Below are 20,478 nucleotides of genomic sequence, written 5' to 3'. Positions count from 1 at the left end.
TGACATTGGTTTTCCTTCTGACAACATTTTGATGGATCAGCACAATCCCGTCCAGGGTTTAATAATGCTTTGGACAGTTCGTAACCCAGTTCCAGTCATTTCATCACTCTCCTTTGTTGTGTTTTTTTGCTTGATGCAGGCCCTTCTGAAACAGTGACCTTTTTCTTTTGGGCCAGGCAGTTTATTTGAGTTAAATGATATTTATTTGACCTCTTTTTTGCCAAATTTTAGTTGATTATTTGGTATATTTTGAGTTACTCTAATGCTAGAAGAAACACCTGTGACCAAAGTGAAGCTTTTAGGCAAAAACAAAGGATCTTTGTTAACTGCCCCTTCCTCTTCATTGAAAAAAAGTACAAATATGTTTTTAATTAGAGAGTTGTCAGAAACAATAAAGTCTGTAATACACAATGTGGACACAATTCAATACATTTTCATATGGTTCAATTTTACCAGTTCATAAAATGTTGAGATATTATACAGACACAAATAAACACATTATTATGGGCTAACCTAAGCCTAAGGGGGGGGGGGGGGATGGGGGGTTAACATGCATTGCTTCATCACAAAGTCTATTATATACACAAGCGGTTGAATTCAGTGAAACTTGGAGCCACATAATGCACCATATGCACCATCTGAATATTAAGTTTGGTCTTCACAGAACTTTTTCAAGTTAAAATGGATGCCAGGGGGTATGTAAGATCTACAAACTGATCTACTTAACCCCAAAGTGTTAGGTAATAGAATACAAAAAAACTTTTTCAGCATTTACATATTTCTCCAAAAATTGCTCCAGTTTACACTTGATTTTATTTTGCTGCAACCCATAGAGTATTGCAATATTAGCCCTAACATACATACATGTATTAGATATACTATTAAATCCATCTAGTGATCTTATTTGGTATTCAGTATCACATGTCGAGAATTATAACAAGGCCAGGGGTAGCTCAGTGGTTAAGGCATTGGACTACGATTCGGAAGATCCCAGGTTTAAACCCCACAACCATCAAGTTGCCACTGTTGGGCCCTTGAGCAAGACCCTTAACCCTCAACTGCTCAGATGTGTAATGAGATAATAATGAAATAAGTCGCTCTGGATAAGAGCGTCTGCCAAATGCCTAAATGTAAATAACAGTTTCCTGACTAGGAAATAAGTGTGTAAATAATTAAGATTTAAACGTATTTGGGTTATGTGTTTAATCTATTTACAGTTCCATTTAATTTACAGTTACAGCATTTGGCAAACGTCCTTCCTCAGATCAATATATATTCCCCTAATTGTTCATCTGAGCAGATGAGGGTTAAGAACCTTGCTTAACCAGTATAAGCTTGGGGGTGCTGGGACTTGAACTTAAAACTATGTCCAGTGTTTTAACCACAGAGCCACCTCCACCCATTTAAGTTGTGCAATGTTTGCTAAACATGTTAGTTCCTGGTATTATATACATTATAGCTGTTATAATCTGTTGTGCCCACTCCAACCTCACTAGAAGAAACAAGACAAAGAAAAAAAACATGCATCTTAAAATTTAAAGGAACATGTTTTACATAAACATATAAACATGCAAAATGCTAATACATACGTTATGGTGCAAAAGTCTTGAGGGACCCCTTGTTTATTCTTATAAAATTAAATTCAGTTATGTAAATTGAAGAAAAGTGAACAAATGTTTTACTGCTTAATGCTGCAAAGTTCCTAAAGATACAATTAATAAATTGGGTCTTTATAAAACAATTCCAACAGCGACCTCATTTCCCCTCTCGTCTGTCCCGACCAGTCAGCATTTAGCATCACCAGTAGACTAATCACCGGCCTGATCATCTGTCATCATCTGTACCTGTTTCTCACAGGTTCATGCCCTAAGTAAGATGTTTTTTATGCTTGAATAATTCATAGGTCACTGTTTGGCTAAACAAACAAAAAAAAAATCTGTGAAACTGGTCAAGAACAGGGACTGGAGGGAAAATGACAGCCAAAACTTGCCAAAAATGAGAGCCAAATAAATAGAAAGCCTGGAGAAATATTACTCAAGACTACATTTAAAAATACAAACTGTTTGGCTTTTTGGAAGCAAAATATGAAGAAATAAGGAGTGGTTCAAGACCTGTGCACAGTAATGTACATTTGAACAATTCCACGCATTTAAAAAAAATCCTTTTAGGTGGGGCAACTGGCTTTATACGTCCCTAAACCATATTGTGTTAGGAGAAATTAATTAAAATAAGCCTGTGATTTTTCTTGCAGTTGGAACTATTGTTAAAGTTGGCATAATAGAAAATTAATCAGATTCAGTTTGCACATTCTAAACAATAAAAATCAAAAATTCAACAGTGCTATTATATCAAAGCATTTGCAGTTTCACTTTGTCTTATTTAAGAAAAAAAAAAGTTCGGTCAATAGACATTATCTAATCAGTGGACTACGACGGAGAAATCTGTTTTAGTAATCTAGCACTAATTTGTTGGCATGGAGTTTTAACTCAACACATCATTTAGTTCTATGGATATTGAAAATAAAATCTGACATTCATTATATCATCTGGTCTTTCAACAGTCTGGGACTTCTGTCTCTAACCAAAAGGTCCTATACTTCATTTGAGCAAAATCTTTATTCATACTAAACAGTGCTCCACCTGCCTCACATAATAGATCGGGTCATCTAATTAGTCTTGGACTCCATCTCCGCCATGTCAAAGGATCAGACTGGAACCGCTAGTAAAGCAGTTGAAATATTATCCGTGCTGTTTTAAGCATGTGCCTATGACAAAAGTGTGGTCACCAAGAGTAGGTTCTTTTATGTGTTGGCTTGTCAAATTATTACCTGACATTTTTCGAAGCACTTAGATTTAATACTGCTTGGTGCTTGTTAAAAGTTCTGGCAAGGTTCCAGATTCCTTGAGCCCTTCCAGGTGAGGTGTTTTTTTAAGGGCTTGTCATCCACACATATTCTATCACATCTAGAAAAACAGAAGCATGTGATCTTAAGATTTGGTAATATATGCTGTGGAATCATTCGTCACTCTGAAAGTCTATATTTAATTTAAATTCTTTTCAGGCAATAATCTTCTGACACATCAGTGATGTTCATGCTTTTGGTGCGTTTAAATTATGTTCTGATATTAAATCATGTTTGTCACATACCTTAAATCTACAGACAGTCTGTTATTACAGTACTCCCCTTTTAATTTTTTTTTCTTCTGTGATATTTATCATCTTTTTCTGGCCTTTGGCTTCACTCTGTTCCCTTTGGATAAGATCTAGGGGTCCCCTTGGGCTGGCTAGAGGTTGCAGTGATCTTTTCTCATAAAAACACTTTCTAACTTAGCTGCATGTCTTTTCTACTTTCTTAAAGTGAGATGACTTGTGGCCGCACACCGCAATAAGTTGGTATAGCCACGGATAGCCAAGTTGGTATAGCCACGGATAGCGTTTTAGATCTGCTGGTTCACGTTGTTTTAAATTTAAAAGATAAATGCATTATTGTACTAATATCTCATATGTCCATAAAAGAGTACTATAGAGCATCTGGTATACATTAATAAACATTTTGTATTAATATTATATACAATTGTTGGAAAAAGCATCATAATCACTATAGTTTATTTTATTGTTTTAACCATAATACTGAATTTACAGGGACATGGATGGTACACTATCAGTATAATCTTAGACTTTTAAGAAACAAATGAAAAGTGACAAGGAAAAAATCACTGATTGTTGAAGTTTTATTTTTTTTTATTGGCTGGGTCTTAAACAAGCTCAGCTCTGAAGTTCTCTGGTGGGGCGGGGCTCAGCATATCTCATTTACATAGAGCAAGTTGGATGCCCTTAACACTTGGGCTGCGCCCTTTTATCTACGGCCACTTGTGATATTTAGTACAACTGATATCTCAGTCTTATGGAATATCATCATTTATTATCAACATTTGTTTGTTAATTTAACCCGTTATTTGGCCAATATTTAGTGACTGACAGTTAGTGACCAATTGTTAGCCTAAATAATGGGGGGTGAAAGTAGTTACAAATCCTAAACGGTACTGTGTAGCCAAACGGCGAAGAGATATTCATGAGAAACTTACAAGATTGACTTTATTTTCCATTTTTTTTCTTAAGAATATTAGATAATTTTCAGGTCTCTGGGTTGAATCCCAAATAGTGTTATGCTAATAGCTATGCTATTTCACTATTATTAGATACACTGTGGCACAGAGTGATACATACTGTATAGTTAACTGGCCCAGTGCTGTTATGCTCTATATCACCACTCGTGGAATGCCTCTCGTCCAATCAGATTACTCAGTTACGGAGGTAACTGTTTGAGGTGTGAAAATATGCATTATCTAAGAAGTATTTCAGCTGGAGCATTAACAAACACTTTTTGGGGGGATGTCAGAGACATTAGTTTTTAATTATATACAGTATAATATTAAAATCAATATATTATATGATTTATATGTATATATTATATTATAATTTATAATTATATATAACAATTGACCTTTAATTATCCAAGTCAAGGTCAGTGTTTGCTATACTTTTAAAACCTTAAAAATTGTAAGTTTGTTTTTTAATATACAAGAAATTCCTCTATAACAGAATACTTAGATAAGGCTTTTAGGCTTTAAGGACTTTTGAAATTTCTTACAAGTACTCTGTAAAATAATTTGAAGACATTGACGCTCAAGATAAATATGCTGAACGATAGTCATACAATTATTCGTGTGTAACCAAAAACAGACCCCAAAATACCTGCTGAGCTAAATAATTAAACTGTAGATAGATAGATAGATAGATAGATAGATAGATAGATAGATAGATAGATAGATAGATAGATAGATAGATAGATTAATTTAATTGACAATGAAAGTAATAATCCTATACATAATAATAATATTAGGATTAAGTTGAAAGGCAGGCTTGTAGACCAATAAGCCAAAGTTTGAAAGCCATGTATTAGATGTGGTTTCTGTGTTAAACTTGGAGACAGTGTCACAGGATGCTGGTGTTTCTTTTTTGTTGTGGCAATGATTGTGGTTCAGGAGATGAAAGTTCAGCGTTGAGTATCCAACCCATTGGTTTTTGTAAACTCGGGTATGGTGAGCAGTGATGCTCTTGGTTGTATAATGAGACGAGCAGCAGTGCTGTGCTGATTGTTTAGGAGTTCCTCACTCTTGCACTGTTTCCTGAAGGCAGAGACGAGGCAGTCTGTTCGTGCTCTATCAGGCCGCCCCAGCTGTTGCTTATCCACATTCAGGAAGCAGGTTCCTGGATTACCTCATATCCAGTTATTCAACAGCCCTGTACCATTACCATGGTAATATTTTTACACAATTAAAAAGTAAATAAATAAAATAATAATAATAATAATAATAATTGAGCTGTTGTTTATGTTTACACAGTAAGAAAGGAAATTGTTGTACTTATAATGGAGATATGGTGAAGATGTAGATGCCTAGATGTTAAAGTTTTTTAAGTATAAACATCTTGTTTGTTGTCTTTTTTAAGATAAATTAGGAAATGAACACCAGATTGGATTAGTCATATTTCTACTGCATGTTAGTTTGTCACTAAAAAGCATCAGCTCTAAGGTGTTCATGATTGTTTCTAGGCCGCATAGTAAAGACAGACCTCTGATAATCACTTAAGAAATTCCATTTTGTCTCATCTAGTTACTTTGTGAGTGAATAAAAAGTATTTAGGAGTTGACTTTTGACCAACAAAATAGCCAAAGTGAGGAAATTAAGAGTTGGACTGAAATATACCCTGTTCATTTTCTGTTTTCTTTTCTCTGCCTCACATTACAGCTTTATTAATCTGGCTTCAGTTACCAGTCTGCTACTGACGGCATTCCATTAGACCCCGTATATGAAATCTCACAGCAAAATAAGATAGATGCCATGGTAACTGCCAGCAACATAGTTTTTTTAATTGATTTATTTTATTTATTTTTTTTATTAGGAACCTTGTATGGCACCCAAACCCCATACCAAACAGATAAGTCTGACTCAGATATAATTCTCCTAGCCCTAAAACACAACATTCTCTGAGCATGAGCACTCAGGATGAAGGGAAGTCATTGAATCACTGCAAAAAATGTTGGGTTCTGGCCCAACCAGAATAAAGTCATTTATTGGCGTCATTTATCAAAGTGGATACAAACAAATGTATTTGTGAATCATTTGCAGAAGCATTTGCACACCAAATGTTGTACTGATCAAAATCTTCTTAGCTGAAAAACATATTATGCTACCAACCAACAGTTTGTATATATTTACATATAAGAAGATTCACTTATATCAACCTTAAATGATGAAATTTGAATGTCATGAACTGGGGCAATCTTTTACATACAGATGTTGTTGTTTGAATTGCGCTCGTGGTTTTAATGCAACATTTTATCAAGGAAAAAATGAATGATTGTTGTTTTTATATATAGGCCGGGTATTAAACAAGCTCCTTCTAATGTGACCTCATATAAGAAGATGCTTATTGCTTAGCTTCACTTAGCTTTGCAAGTCCAAAGACATGCATGCAACTGGTGTTTCCAAATTCCCCAATGTGTGTGTGTGTGTGTGTGTGTGTGTGTGTGTGTGTGTGTGTGTGTGTGTGTGTGTGTGTGTGTGTGTGTGTGTGTGTGCTTATATGGCCTGCAATGGATTGGCACCCCACTTAGGGTGTACCTCACCCCGTGCTCCAAGTCCAATACCCTCCAGGCTCCCGTGACCCTGTACAGGATAAGTTATATAGTGAGTGAGTGAGTGAGTGAGTGACTTGTGAATCAGATCAAATGAAATGGCACCTTATGAAATGCTGGAGAGTTGGTGTATGATTGTTTTAACAATACTTTGCAATGGCTGCATTATTCAGGGCATGCCTCACAAAGGGTATACTCCTTTACCATTAAGCTGTCAATTTGCAGTTTTCACCTCTCTGAGCCTTGCCTTATACGGCATTTCATTTATGTCGCTTTCACAAGTGTTTACTAACACACATCAATAAATAGGAAGAAAATTAAAAATACCGTAACTTTTGAAGATCTTGTTGCAGCTTGTAGGCCGATTTGGAATGATATGTGAAAATATTTGCATACAACTTTACTAAAAGATTGGAACCAAATGTCTGGATCGACTGAAAAACCTTTAATATATGGTTTAGTTAAATTAGCTTGTCTGGATATTTGTATTGACATCTTAGCTGATACTATTGTTTGTAATGAAAAGCTGGAGGAAAGGCACACTGAGCCAGATCAGAACTGGACGTATTGTTAGTACTCAGTGGACACACATGGCAGACGTTAAAGGGGGAAAAATGGTCATAACAAAGATTTGCTTTGCAAAAGCTTAGAGCCAGAAGCATAGACCCTGATGAGTCCATGCACATGAGTAACTTGAGTAGAAATGGATTATTTTCACCAAGAGACTTGGATGACCGTCTGATCACAAGCAGCTCCAAGTGAGTTGAAAGCCAGACATCGTTGCAAGCAGACTGAGTTTCACTGATCCTAATGCTCAGTGGACACACGTGGCAGATGTTAAATGGAGAATAGAGGGGTTCATATTGAACTTGTGCACAGACCTAGACATTTAAATCACTGGTAGAAATAGAGAAAAATTAGCGATAATAGAATAATTAATATTTTAGCATTATTATAGAATGAAAAGAATCCACTGTATTTGCCTATGGAGATTAATTTGTCATTACTTCTCTGTTGATGCTTCATGAATAGCGAGAATCCTGTGATCTAAGCGCATTATTAAAACTTCCATGACCGGTGTCACATCTGCTTTGCTTCGATTCGAGCATCTACACCTGCAGGCTATTTAACCGTTACTAATATTTAAGTAATAGCTGCAGCTTGTAATAAATTCTCTGAATGAAAGTTTAGTGCACAATGACACCCAGACAGGTATTTCTTCCTGAACACCTCCTGTGTTTTAACAGATGGGAGCATTTCGAGTGATCTGAATATTGACTCCACTCTCATGAGCGTTCTCAGGGCTTGCCAGAATTCGTCACGAGGACATATCCTTGCAAATTACTCCTGACTGTCAAAGGCGTCTAATTGTTTCAGCATGGTCTGGTGTTTCAAAGATGAGCGTCTGTGATTCGCTCCCCATAATTCAGCCATCATGCTAATTCTTTTCCTGCACGAATATTAGTAACAGCTGATTAAATCCAGTAGCTCGTAGACAGAGACCAAATGAAATGTGAGGTTCCCCTATATTTATGACTCTGTAGCCATGAGAAAACTCCTCCTCATGATACTCTGAAATGATTTCTGATTTCCAGATCTGTGGTAACACACAGTATGCTGCTTTTCCTTACTCATGATTAATGAGGTTTTTTGGTTATCTTAATAAAGTGCATGAGGTTCTGTTAGTTTTATGTTTATGTGGGTGATCCTGATTCCAATTTCTCATATTTCGCTCTAATTTCTAGTTAAATGTAAACACTTCTGTGACCCTTCCTGGAGTTCCGAGATCGTTCACACCCTATCCGTTTGCGAGCGGATGAGAAGTTCGCGTTAGGATGCACTGAGCTATTGGTCAGGCCTCGGTCAGGTAGGGCGTCTCCTTAACACCACATCAGGAGATGAAAGGAAGCCTGGGCTCTATTGTTTCATGGGGAATGTCAGTAATCTGGACTGCCTCTCGGTCCCCGAGGCTGTTTTGTGGTGGGAGCGCCAAGGCCACGGGTCATTCAGAGGGAATTCCTCAGCAGGCTTCCCAATCTTGGCTGGAAGGAAACCCACAGCTTCCAGCTCACGTGGCTGCTCGCTCCCTCCCTCTCACTTTTTCTCCCTGGCTCAAGTTTTCCTTTTTCTTCCCTTTGTGCAAAACAACACATTTACTGCAGTCTGAACTTTACAACAAAAAAAAAATTTAACAAGTTAAATTTGGTGGTTTCATTTGTTTGGTTGTTTGCTTTGTCTCTATGTGAAAAGGCTTTAAAGGGGATTCATCCGCTTTAGAAAGATGGAACAATTAAGCGCAAAATGAAGGCTTATGAAATGATTTTTGTCCAAGTTTGTAGCTTGAGGAGAATAGTAGAATATTCATAGAACAGGGTAAGTTTAGCACCTTCTGTGGTTCATTGGTTTGTCTGCGTGGAACCCCATTTGAAAGCTGGACCGTTCACCGCAGAATGAATCAAGTCTTATGAAACAGTTTAGAACCTTAAAATATACTTGAGTTTTATTTCTTAGAGGAATAAAATAGAGGGTTTATTTTTATTTCAGAAAAGGTTCCAAATCGAACCCAGGCATAAAGCAAATACTTGGAGACGGTTATATTTGGCACCATAAATGTTTTTTTTTTTTTTCTGTTTGTTTCTCTCGGGAAACCCCTTAAGGTTTCACATAAAACCCAATAACAGAGAGCTTCCTTTACAAAGAAAAAAAATATCCCAATAAAACTTGTTTCGAAAGAAATCCTTAAATGTAGTTCATTGTTTTTATAACACTTTTAATCCACAATGGTTTTAGTTTGTCATTACAGCAGAGTGTTTCTTTCTTAGCAAAGATTCCAGTTATAATTCGGTGGTGAACATTTTAGTTTAGGAATGTCTTAAAAAGCCATGCTCAGTTCGAAGTGTTATTTCAAAATGATTTGGCTGGTTGTGAAAAGGCTGTAATTCTTCAAATCAAGCTACAATCCTTTTCATTGTGAATGAGGGGGGAAAAAAGCACCAGATGCATGAGTGTGTCTCCAGGTGTTTATGTGCAATTTGAGGAATGCAGCCACTTCTAATCTTTTTCTCTGTCCAAAACAGAAAAGACATGTTGTTTTAGTACACTCGCACTACCTGATACTGTGTTCTTAAAGGTAATGATTTAGTTCAAATGTTCATGTTTCCATTTAACAGATATAAAAGATTAGATTTTTTTTTTATAGTCACAAAATGCTTCCTATGGGAATGCGGTAAGATAATACTGTATGTCTGCTTCAGACATACTAACACAGTAATTACACAAGCCGGGCTTATCCGCTTGTCCCTGCTATCGCTTTGTCTAGGAAGCCCTGGAGTTGATTTAAGTTAGAGCCGTGTACTGTCACTTCCCATGTCAAAGCCAAAGAACATAGCTGACAGAGTCTGAAAGAATCCTCGGCTGTGGGAATGCCGTGAGACATACAGCAGGCAGGAAGGCAGTGGACACCAGAGCGCTGGGATTCTCTGATCAGAGGGCATGGCACAGCATCCTCCTTTTCTCTTTTTCTCACACAATCACTCGAAATATAAACATGCCTTGATGTTTACTGGATGAGCTTACAGTACAGTATATGATGAAAATAATATATAAACCCCTAAAATAATAAAATCTTATCATGATTGCTTAGGTGGAATGATTATAATTATGACCTTCACAGGAAATGTCACACTGAATCCTGGTTGTATTTATGCACTACTCAAGTAACGCCAAGTTTCCCTTTCTTTTTTTGCAGTCAATGAGATCATAAGGAACGACCTGTCCAGCATCTCCGTACATACCCACGCATAGCGACAACGGGACGGGAATCAGACAGAAGAAACTGACATTTTGAATCTTTCATACCAGAACAAAAACAAGCGTCCACTTAGCCTGAGTGCAAAAACAACAAAGCTTTCGTCGATTGCAAAGCTTACAATTGTAAAGCAGTCAGATCTAAAAGACTGACTAAAAAAATGAATTAAAAAAAAAGCAGCACAGACGTATATGGAATAACAATATACTACCAAAACAATGTGTGTGAACTGATGGACCAAGCCCTGTGTATGGTGTTAGGTTTTGGTTTTAATTTGATTTTGCCCCCTCTACATTTCCTTGTGTAGCTCTTTAAATTATTACCCAAGTGCAATTTGATTTTCATTAATACCATTTTAATTGTCAAATCTTTAATGTATGCACATATGCCAACACGCCTTATCCACACCAGGCTGTTATTGGCATGTCACTCCGTTGTTGCTGTGTCAAGGATTTTGCTATGACCATGGTAGGTCCATGCCACGTCGTAGAAAACAATGTTATGTTTATATTATGTTCTTGAGCTTAACACATTTTTGGTGTGCATGCTGGAGGTTATCATCCATCTGTGTTACGGTTTAGAGAATTCAGTACAAATACTAGATCGTATTCCTCACACCACAAAGCACTGCACGTGTTGTGGCTAATAGCAACGTAGCAAGTGTGTGATAAGCTCCTGCTAAGAGTGTAGTGTGATCTGATTGCACACAGTAATAATTCAGTTTAATTTCATTGGATGCATGATCATGTGCATGATAGTAAATGATTGACAACATGACAGGGACGAAGCTAGGAAGTAGTACAAACTTGATAAATGCACATTTTCACCCCACTGTGTTCTCTGATATTTTTAGGATGCTATGGCAGCATTATGGTCTTCACTGTGTGATGAGGGGTCTTAAAATTAATGGTCATATTATTGTAATTAGATCAGTGACTAATATTGTAATGAATCATGTCTGAAAAGCCATTCCTTTTGCTTACATTGAAATTTTGATAAGATGTAACAAAACAAATAACTGGAATTGCATTTTTTTAAATATATTGCAAGATAATCATATTTATTGTCTCTTCCTGAGCTGGAATGAACTGTACACAGGAAACTACTGTACATTACGTAGCGGGTTTTGTAGGAGATTAAATGCTAAATGGAACAAGCAGTACAGCCTTACATTTCAATAATTTCTAAACCAAAGTGTATTATTCAGGTTAGACCGTGATCTGTTTTATTCCTGAACTTCCTCTGCACTACCTATATAACACCTGTATATTCTCTGTGCCTCTGTGAGCATTTTGTGCCTTATGTGCATCGATATGAACACAGATTCCCTTTTCTGCTTAGTTGCATGATGCCCACTTTGGCTTTTTTTTTTATATATATATAATCATTTTATCTAGCCAATGACAGGAAAATATTTTTTTTCCCGCAACTATTTTCTTTTTTCTGAAACTCAATATTGTAATAGTATTGATGCCATTGTTTTTTAGGTTATTAGCTAATGTATGCACTTTACATTGTACTTCTCCTTAATGATCTCTTGAGGGAAAAAAAATTTACAGCGTATGATTTTTGTATTTTTATTCCTGACAGTGAATTCATGAAAGTAACATACCAGAATACTGTTTTTCATGCCAGCATCTTGTATCCCAAATTTCAATCATAAGTACATTTTTTTGCATTAGCAATAGCAAAATATGCACAATAAATGCATTTATTAAAGATCTTTTGAGGTGTAAAAGGGTGTGATTGCTTAAAAATGTTATCTTTGTTATGTTATCAGAAAGGATTACAACATTTTTGTTGTGCCTTTAAAACAAACTAATACAACTGTAATATATTATGTGATTGATCATTTTGTTTAAGCATCATTATTAAGATAACTTTATTGTGTCAAATACATTATAATTACATCACATTACAAGTATATTTCATTACAATTACATTGGAATTCAAATTCAAAATTCAGTACAAGTTCTTATGTATATTAAATGAAACAAACAAATTAATTACTGGCAGAATACGGTCATGTTCAAAAGTTAGCACCCCCTCTTTTAATCCTATGTTTTATTTTTGTGTGTGTAAAAACATAATAAAAATGCTGTGAAAACTTGTGAAAACTTTTTTCACAATGCCAATAATTGTTGAGGTCTAGAGTTTGACTAGCTTGTAGATTTGCTGGCAGATTTGGGATCATTGTCCAAAGCATGATCCAAAGCTGAGCCTCACATTTGCCTCTATAATACTCTGATATACAGAGTCGACTCAATAACTGCAAGGTGCCCGGGTCCTTTGGCTGCAAAATAAGCCTAAATCGTCACCCCTGCACTGCTGTGCTTGACAGTGCTGTCTCTCTTGAAACATTGTTTGATTTTCACCAAACATGGCACTGGGCATTAAGGCCAAACAACTCCACTTTAGTCTCATTTGGCCATGTCACATTGTCCCAGACGGCTTGTGGTTTTTCAGATGCAGTTTTGTGAACCTCAGTCATGCTTCTGTGTTCTTTTTAGGAGAAAGACAGTTTTCCTGGCAACCCTTCCAAGCAAACCATATTTGTTCAGTCTTCTTCTAATTGTGCTGTCCGTGACTTTAATATTTAACATCCTCAGTGAGTCCTGGAGGGTCTAGGACTGTAGCTCTTGTTTTTTTTTTTTTCTCTCTGAGCATTGTACAATCTGAAGTTGGGTTTAATGTGCTAGGACATCCACTCCTGGGAAGATTTCCTCGTAAATTATATTTCTATTTGTTGAATGTTGAAGTCCAAATTATTTGGAAATGTCTTAAGAACAGATTGCTCTGCAGCAACAATTGATTAGACCAGGAACAATTGCTAAGACCATTGCTAATGTCTTTCCCTATTGGCAGTGTGATACACACACCTGAATGCTCCAGACCAGCAAACTGCCAAAACTTCTGCTTTTATACTGTAGATGTCTGATCATCTCATGCTGATGATCTATAATCAGGGGCTGATGATTAGCAGCACCTGGTTACAACTTACCTCTTAAATCATGTATAAGCAGTAAAAGGTTTGTAGTATTGCCCTCATGTTTGTTTGTTTTTTCCTTTTTTGGTTTAATTCCTGTTAAATAAATAATTTTACTGTAAAAAATTGTTGTATTTGTCAAATCAATCAGATGTTTTTTATTGTTTTTACACAAAAAAAGAAAAGATGGGTTACTAACTTTTGAACATGACTGTTTTTTAGACGGCATACTAAAATGAGAATATTAAAATAAAGTGATGATCAACAGTACTGAGTGTGTGTGTGGGGGGGGTGATGACAATCTAATTCTGTTAAAATTCTGATAGCTGAGATTTTTTTTGTTACATTGTTTGACAAAAAATAATCTTTTGAAAAAGACATATATAAAGATTATATATATATATATATATATATATATATATATATATATATATATATATGTGTGTGTGTGTGTGTGTGTGTGTGTGTGTGTGTGTGTGTGTGTGTTTTGTTAGGTAGGTTTATTTGTAGAGAAAATAATCATTACAAAGGCAAAATTGTTTTAAAAAATTGTTTAATCCTGAAAAATTTACACATTTTTAATTAATAAAAATAATGTAAAAAAGAAAAAACAAACAAACTAAAATAATTGTCTACCTACTGCATTCTCTCTCACTTAGTCAAGTTATAATGAGATTAATTGTATGGTCTGTCATTTACTAATTTGCATATCATGTGGTACTATTGATTGAATATCAGTTAAGAGGGCAAAAAGTCAATGGATTTATTTCTATATTTGTTTCTCTATATAATCCCCTGCTACACTAATGTACTTATCCCAGCTGTTCACTAGTGCTTGAATACCATCAATGTAGAAAGTTCTCTCTGTATGCAGAAGCCATGATCAGGCTGCCTGTTTCACATCTAAAATGCTGGCCTCCCAGGAACTCCTTTAATGGCCCAAACATGTGAAAAAGGCTTGGAGTGAGGTCAGTGGAAATAACTTGTACAATAACTTCCAGCTGAGTTCCTGTAATGTGCAAATCGTGTTGGTAAATAATTGTGTGTACAGTTCTCACAGATCGATGTTGGCACAAGTTGGTGACAAAGTTGTCTGTTGATTGTCAAGGATCGGGCATTCCACTTGTTAAATGTTCACAGGAACGATAGTAGTGGGTTCCAATCCACCTCGCCCAGCATCGTCATTCATGGACACACAGCCTTCTTTAAAATGATTCAAATGTTTTACTGTGGCAAAGAGTCTCATCACGGTGTTATATTCTGTAAATGTCTTTACGCCTTCATTCAGAAATTTCATTACAAATCCTGGTTTGACTTGAATGGTACTCTTAATGGTTATTATTCATTTCTATTTATTCATCCGCTATCTATCTTGTTTTAGTCAACCTTTAGTTATTTTATGAGACTCTATTATTCACCCAAGTATCACAGCTATTACAATATGACAAATTTGCAATGCATAAAACACAACACACTTATATTGAGTAAATAAAAAATCAACAATGTTAAAAATGATTTACAGATTCACTCTTTAAAAAGGTTTGTTAATCAGGTTTTATTAAGAACCCTTAACCTTACTGTTTGATTTTTTTTTCTCCTAAGAAGGGTCTGTACTCTGTACTGTAAATATTCTTTTCCACATACAGTTGCTGTGGCAAACATACACAGTCGCACATGCTACACACATAACTATATATAAAATTAAAAAAAAACTCCCACCCCTGTGAGAACCTACACTATCAGAACTCCACTGTGCCATTAATGTGGAGTGGGGTAAACTGTCTGGTCCCTAAAGAACCATGAAGGAGATATCAGGAGAAGTGCAGCACCAGAAAAACAGCTGTGGAGCTCAGGCTCTGTGCCCAGACCCCTGTGACACCTGCCAGGACAGCAGGCATATTTTCCATTGGCATGAATCCCCACTGACACAGCCATGGTGACAGAACCCGCCCTGGCTGTGTTATCATCAGAGCCATGGCCCAGAAGTAACAGTGCTATTAGTAGCTTAAATCAGGTACTATACCAGAGACCAAGACCTTCATCATTTTAGTTTGGTTATTATTATTATTATTATTATTATTATTATTATAAACAACATCATCATCATCATCAACGGGCCCTCAGGCTGTTAACTCTTTTGAAAAATGTAAAGCACATGTGAAAACAATATCTTTACATTTACAGTATTTGACCATTTTTGTTACATGATAAAACCTCAAACAATCCTGCTGCTATTAATTAAATTCTTTACATTGTCATAATTGGATGTCTATTTATCATTCTGGTAGATCTATCTATCTATCTATCTATCTAGCTTGCACCTAATATCTTGGTGTTATATAAGAAATGTGTTTTCTCATGTTTTGTCTTTAAATTTCTTTCCAAACACAAAAAGATATTAAAAATATGTGCACACTGCCACCAAGTGGTAATTTTGTCACACTGCAGCATTTTGAAGCAGATCTCTTTACATTTAATTGCATTTATTTTCACTACAGAAATATTATTTTTTCTAAAATGTATTATTATTATTATTATTATTATTATTATTATTATAAAAGAATGGGTATGCTTTAAAGCATATCTGAAGAATCCTGTCAGTCATACATGTCATTTTTCATGAGAATTTTATACTGCAAAACCGTTTTGGTGATCATCATTATCGCCATCATCACCACCACCACCACCACCTAGATCAGATACATGACTGACAGGATTCTTCAAACAGATATGCTTTTACAGCAGATTCATTCTTCTTTTTATGTAGTAGTAGTAGTTATAATATAATAATAATAATAATAACAACAACAACCATATTTAATATATTAATGCTAAATCTTTATAATGTTACAAAGCTAACAATGAGTTTAAAGAAAATCTCTTTTTATATACAGAAATAACTAATACTAAAATATTAGTGTGTAATGTATGCCAAATTCCATATTCCCTCAGCAAATAATAGATTTCTAATTTACCGCATTTTGACATTAGCACCTGGTGTTACATGGGTCTCCTGAAGAGAAAAAGTCATACACATTGACTAAAGGGAACATTATCACAGCTCCCAGCAGTGAGCCCAGCTGCACTCCTGCTCCACACCACACTAGAGCACTGTGACCTTCCTCACGCAATATCACTGCAATCATCACCTTCACATAAGACAGTGTAAGAATGAAAAATGTCCAAGCTGCCACCTGTTATAGAAAGATTTACATTTAATTATGTAAACTTTATACTTTAAAAAACTAAATAAACAATGACGATTACAAATATTTTTTAAAAAACTTTTTTTTTTTTTTTTACACATACTGTACGTATGTGTACATATGTGTGGCAACCTGGAAAAATCCACTAAATATCATTATGGTCAAATTTATATAGACATACAGTATATGAGGGTTGTTCAGGTCAAACCGGTACTTAAAACTGATCAAAACCTCTCATTAATGAGCCAGTTTAATAACTCTACTAATGCATCCAGTCAGTGTGCCTTTAATGTTGTTGCTATGCATGATTTTCTTAGTAAATGATTTGTTTTAAGTTGTTGGAAAGCTGCATTTCCTGTCACGCAGCAAAATTTCAACCTTATTCAACCTCATATTTATTTCTGTCTAAAGTTGCATTCTTTCCTAAATGCACACCCAAAAACTTCAATAGGGTTAAGGTCAGGAATCTATGGTGGCCAATTCATGCGTGAAAATGATCATCATGCTCCCAGAACCACTGTACTTTCACAATTTAAGCTGATGAGCTTTAAGCTGTGGTTTCTATTGTCTTTTTAGAATGTAACTTTTGTATCTTCTCCAAGTGTTTATGACTCATTGATCACAGTCATTAAGGGTTTTTCCCCCCTTTTTTTCTGTGTTGACAGAAAGTTGACAGAGCAGGATAACTGTATACTGTACTTCCAGGGTTTAATAGTGCATTGAACAGTTCTTAACACAATTTCAGTCATTTCATCTCTTTCTTGTTTCCTTTGTTTGATGCAAGCCAATAATTTGATTCTTCTGAAATACAGTAACATTTTCCACACCCACAGATTCTGATCTTATCGTTTAAGACACAAAAAGCTACTCACTGCATCAGTTAAGGCTGAAAAAAAGCATTGCCAGCTGAAACCTAGAACTTTATCCAATCAACGGCTCTTAAGTATTTGCTTGTTTTATTATATGCTTTACTGGACCAGGGAGTGTGTGTACCATGGTGAAAGATACAAGTCAGAAACAAATTTTAATAATAATAAAAAAAAACAAGGTGTTCAACATGTAATGTTTCTGCTTTTTACTTTTAGGATGGCCAGATTTTAGGATAGAACTTATGACCATGTGCAAATAATAATTAAATTTTGGGAAATTTGGTAGTCTTTCCAGGTCACCACAAACAAAACATAAAAGAAGATTTAAAATCTTTGAAAAAGCTTCATTTAAGTAATTTTTATGGAACAGAAAACTTACTATTAGAATTGCTCCAGACATGTGGTTGACCAGAAGTGGACAGGGACTCAGCACTGCCATCCCCATGATATAAACACCAATAACAGAGCCAAAAGCAGTTAGAAACCCCATGAGCACCAGTGACCTTTAAACAGGGAAAGAACATATTTCTATGGAAGGGTTTCTATGTTTGAATGTAGTTTAAATGAGGCTCACAAAATTCTCCAAAGTGTCAAACCTTTTCTGCCTCTAAGAAATAGAATAAAGTAGTCACTCACCTTTGAGCATACACCATGGAAATGAAGCAGGCCAATGGGTTTGCTAAGGAGGCCAAAGTAGCAGACCAATGATAAGCATGGTTTCCATAAGGCAGACACGAATAGGACTGAACAGAAAGTAACACTGAATTGGTCAGAGCATTCACCCAGGCTAGGATTATGAAGATGTACACAATTTGCGACCAAGTGTAGGTTCCCTTTCCAAACATCGTTTTGGACTTTTGGATGCCACTTGGGGAATTCATCATGGGTTTCTGTTCAGGAATTTTCTCTTCCCTCACAAGGTTCAAATTTTTAATAGCACCTTGGTATTTGAGGCTGATTGAGCGATCTTGAGCCACTACTGGAAGGTTGTTCAAAAGGAGGAAGGCTACCAAGCAGACAAACATCATGGCTGCCAGGAAGAAAAAGAAAGCCTTAGCTGAGAAGTTGGCTGGGGCATAGTGCGGTATTAGGTAATCAGTCAGGTCCAAAGACCCGTTAATTGTTTCGTTAGGATTAAAGTTTTGGGTGCCGTTGACACACTGCATGACACCTACACCTTGAATCAGAGCCACTAGAGCAGGGATCAGTCCACTCAAACCTTCACCAACATAATAAGTGGTGAGATACTCTGGCTTGAGCTGCATCATGAATGGTAGGAAAGTCACTGATGAGGTGCAGTCCACAGTGGAGATGAAAAAGGTCAGGATAAGGAGATAAATGCTGCGCTCAACTCCTTGAATAACAGCCGTCTCCTTCCAGAGGAAAGCTAAGAGCAGGCTTGCAAGGGTCCCAAAACTGACAATGAAGTAAATCACAGCAGTTTCATTTAGCCTACCCGGTCGGAATCGGTGCATAAGGGTGACAAACAGTGGACCAACATTAGCGATCTGGGTTAGAATTGAGAGATAGGAGGGAAGATACCAGCCCTCTGGCACCTGAGGGACGATGAGGGGCAGCTCAACCCAAAGGCCACATATGGTTACCCAGGAGCCCATCCCAAACAGGCAGGCTAAGACATGAGTGAGGATGGACATGTCTTTGATCTGTTTGGAGTCTCTAACAAATTGATCACAACAAAAAGTAAGTTAGATATACTCAAAAATCTGAGACAAAACATAGATTAGAATTGATAATTAAATTCAATTTTATTTGCATAGCGCTTTTAACAATTGTCATTGTCACAAAGCAGCTTTAGAGAATTAAAAGGAGTTATTGACGTTTGTATAAAATGCGAATGAATCAAAATTATTAGAAAAACCCTGATAAGCAAGGAAGGATACACAAACAGAGCTGAGTCGTAAACTTAGTAAATTATTAGGAACGTGGTGAATTATTAGTTCACCTGCCTATGGATTAAATCGGGATTTCCAAAGCCTTGCCTAGTAAGTGTTTAAAAAATATATCTTTGACATGTCGAAAAAAAGAAAAACCTTTTCAACTTTTGAAGATTAATTGCAGACTACATGCCTATGCAAAACATTATTTGTTGACTCCTCTGTGCAGCTGTGATTTGCAAATATGTTTACAATAATACTGCACTAATGCAAACTTAACGTAATAATTATGCAGACCACTTGTTTCTCAAAGCTGTACTAAAGTGGTGACTAATCATTTTCCAACAATGTCAGGAAAATGTGTTTATTTTAAGCAAGGCTGCACACAATCAGTACAGTTCCAGTAGTCTGACAGTCAGAATAACAAATGTGTATAGACTGTCCAGCTGCAAAAGTCATTGCGAGTATACCAACACTTAATCTTTTTATTCAAAGCTTTCAATATATATGTCTAAACATTTGATCCATGGAACACATTAAAAGAATTTCTATAATTTGAGTGCAATTATTATGCAATAAAATAAAAATGCTAGTAAAAATAAATTCAAATGCACAATCATCGTGCTTTAAAATGCTAAGGCAGAAGATTAAATACTCACTGGATAGATGGTTAGTTTGATCTGGCGTCTGAGGAGCACGAGATAAATATTTAAATGCTTGACATGATACATGTGCGTCCACTGACCAACCAAGATGACCTGCCTGTTGATGTTTTATCAAAGGTGCACACAACTGATTATACTTCTACTTGAGATTAAAACCCATATAGAGGACTTTGCAGATTTATCATATTCAAGAACACAAATGTTTGTTTAGGGAAAAATTTTGAACAGATAAAGATAGAAAATGACAAGTCAATTTCTTTCCTAACATATTATATTCAGCTTATTACTAAAAAGATATCACATATATTAAAGGCCCTTTAGGCAATGAAATTGAAGCTTGAGAGTACTT

At 35.9% G+C, this 20,478-nt stretch overlaps 2 protein-coding genes across 2 annotated transcripts in view; one reads left to right on the top strand and one right to left on the bottom strand.

Moving 5' to 3' along the window:
• Positions 1-12,229, top strand: part of nfatc1 (nuclear factor of activated T cells 1) — a 48,494-nt gene extending 36,265 nt beyond the window's left edge. Inside the window, exon 10 of the mRNA XM_053493140.1 lies at positions 10,449-12,229. Within this exon, the coding sequence (XP_053349115.1) occupies positions 10,449-10,504 (56 nt within the window). The 3' untranslated portion in view covers positions 10,505-12,229. The remainder of the gene's footprint in view (positions 1-10,448) is intronic.
• Positions 12,230-16,354: 4,125 nt separating this feature from the next.
• On the bottom strand, positions 16,355-20,167 carry si:ch73-196l6.5 (riboflavin transporter 2). The gene is made up of 4 exons (XM_053492933.1): positions 20,124-20,167; positions 18,206-19,246; positions 17,949-18,072; positions 16,355-16,688 (listed from the first exon to the last, which is right to left on the bottom strand). The coding sequence occupies exons 2-4, from the start codon at positions 19,222-19,224 to the stop codon at positions 16,482-16,484; spliced, it is 1,350 nt and encodes a 449-aa protein (XP_053348908.1). The 5' UTR covers positions 19,225-19,246; positions 20,124-20,167; the 3' UTR covers positions 16,355-16,481.
• Between the last annotated feature and the right edge of the window lie 311 nt (positions 20,168-20,478).

The sequence above is a fragment of the Clarias gariepinus genome, chromosome 3 (genome assembly GCF_024256425.1).
Source record: "Clarias gariepinus isolate MV-2021 ecotype Netherlands chromosome 3, CGAR_prim_01v2, whole genome shotgun sequence".
NCBI lineage: Eukaryota > Metazoa > Chordata > Actinopteri > Siluriformes > Clariidae > Clarias > Clarias gariepinus.
Note: the sequence above shows the minus strand (reverse complement) of the source record. Positions and strands in the feature narration are given on the sequence as shown.

Bases quoted from the DNA above. Each gene is read 5' to 3' on its own strand.
- si:ch73-196l6.5 (XM_053492933.1), bottom strand. From the start codon at position 19,224: ATGTCCATCCTCACTCATGTCTTAGCCTGCCTGTTTGGGATGGGCTCC. The intron at 18,073-18,205 runs GTGAGTGACTAC...CCCTGTTTAAAG, and splicing joins TCCATGGTGTATGCTCAAAG to GTCACTGGTGCTCATGGGGT. The intron at 16,689-17,948 runs GTAAGTTTTCTG...TTTCTATAACAG, and splicing joins TGTCTGGAGCAATTCTAATA to GTGGCAGCTTGGACATTTTT.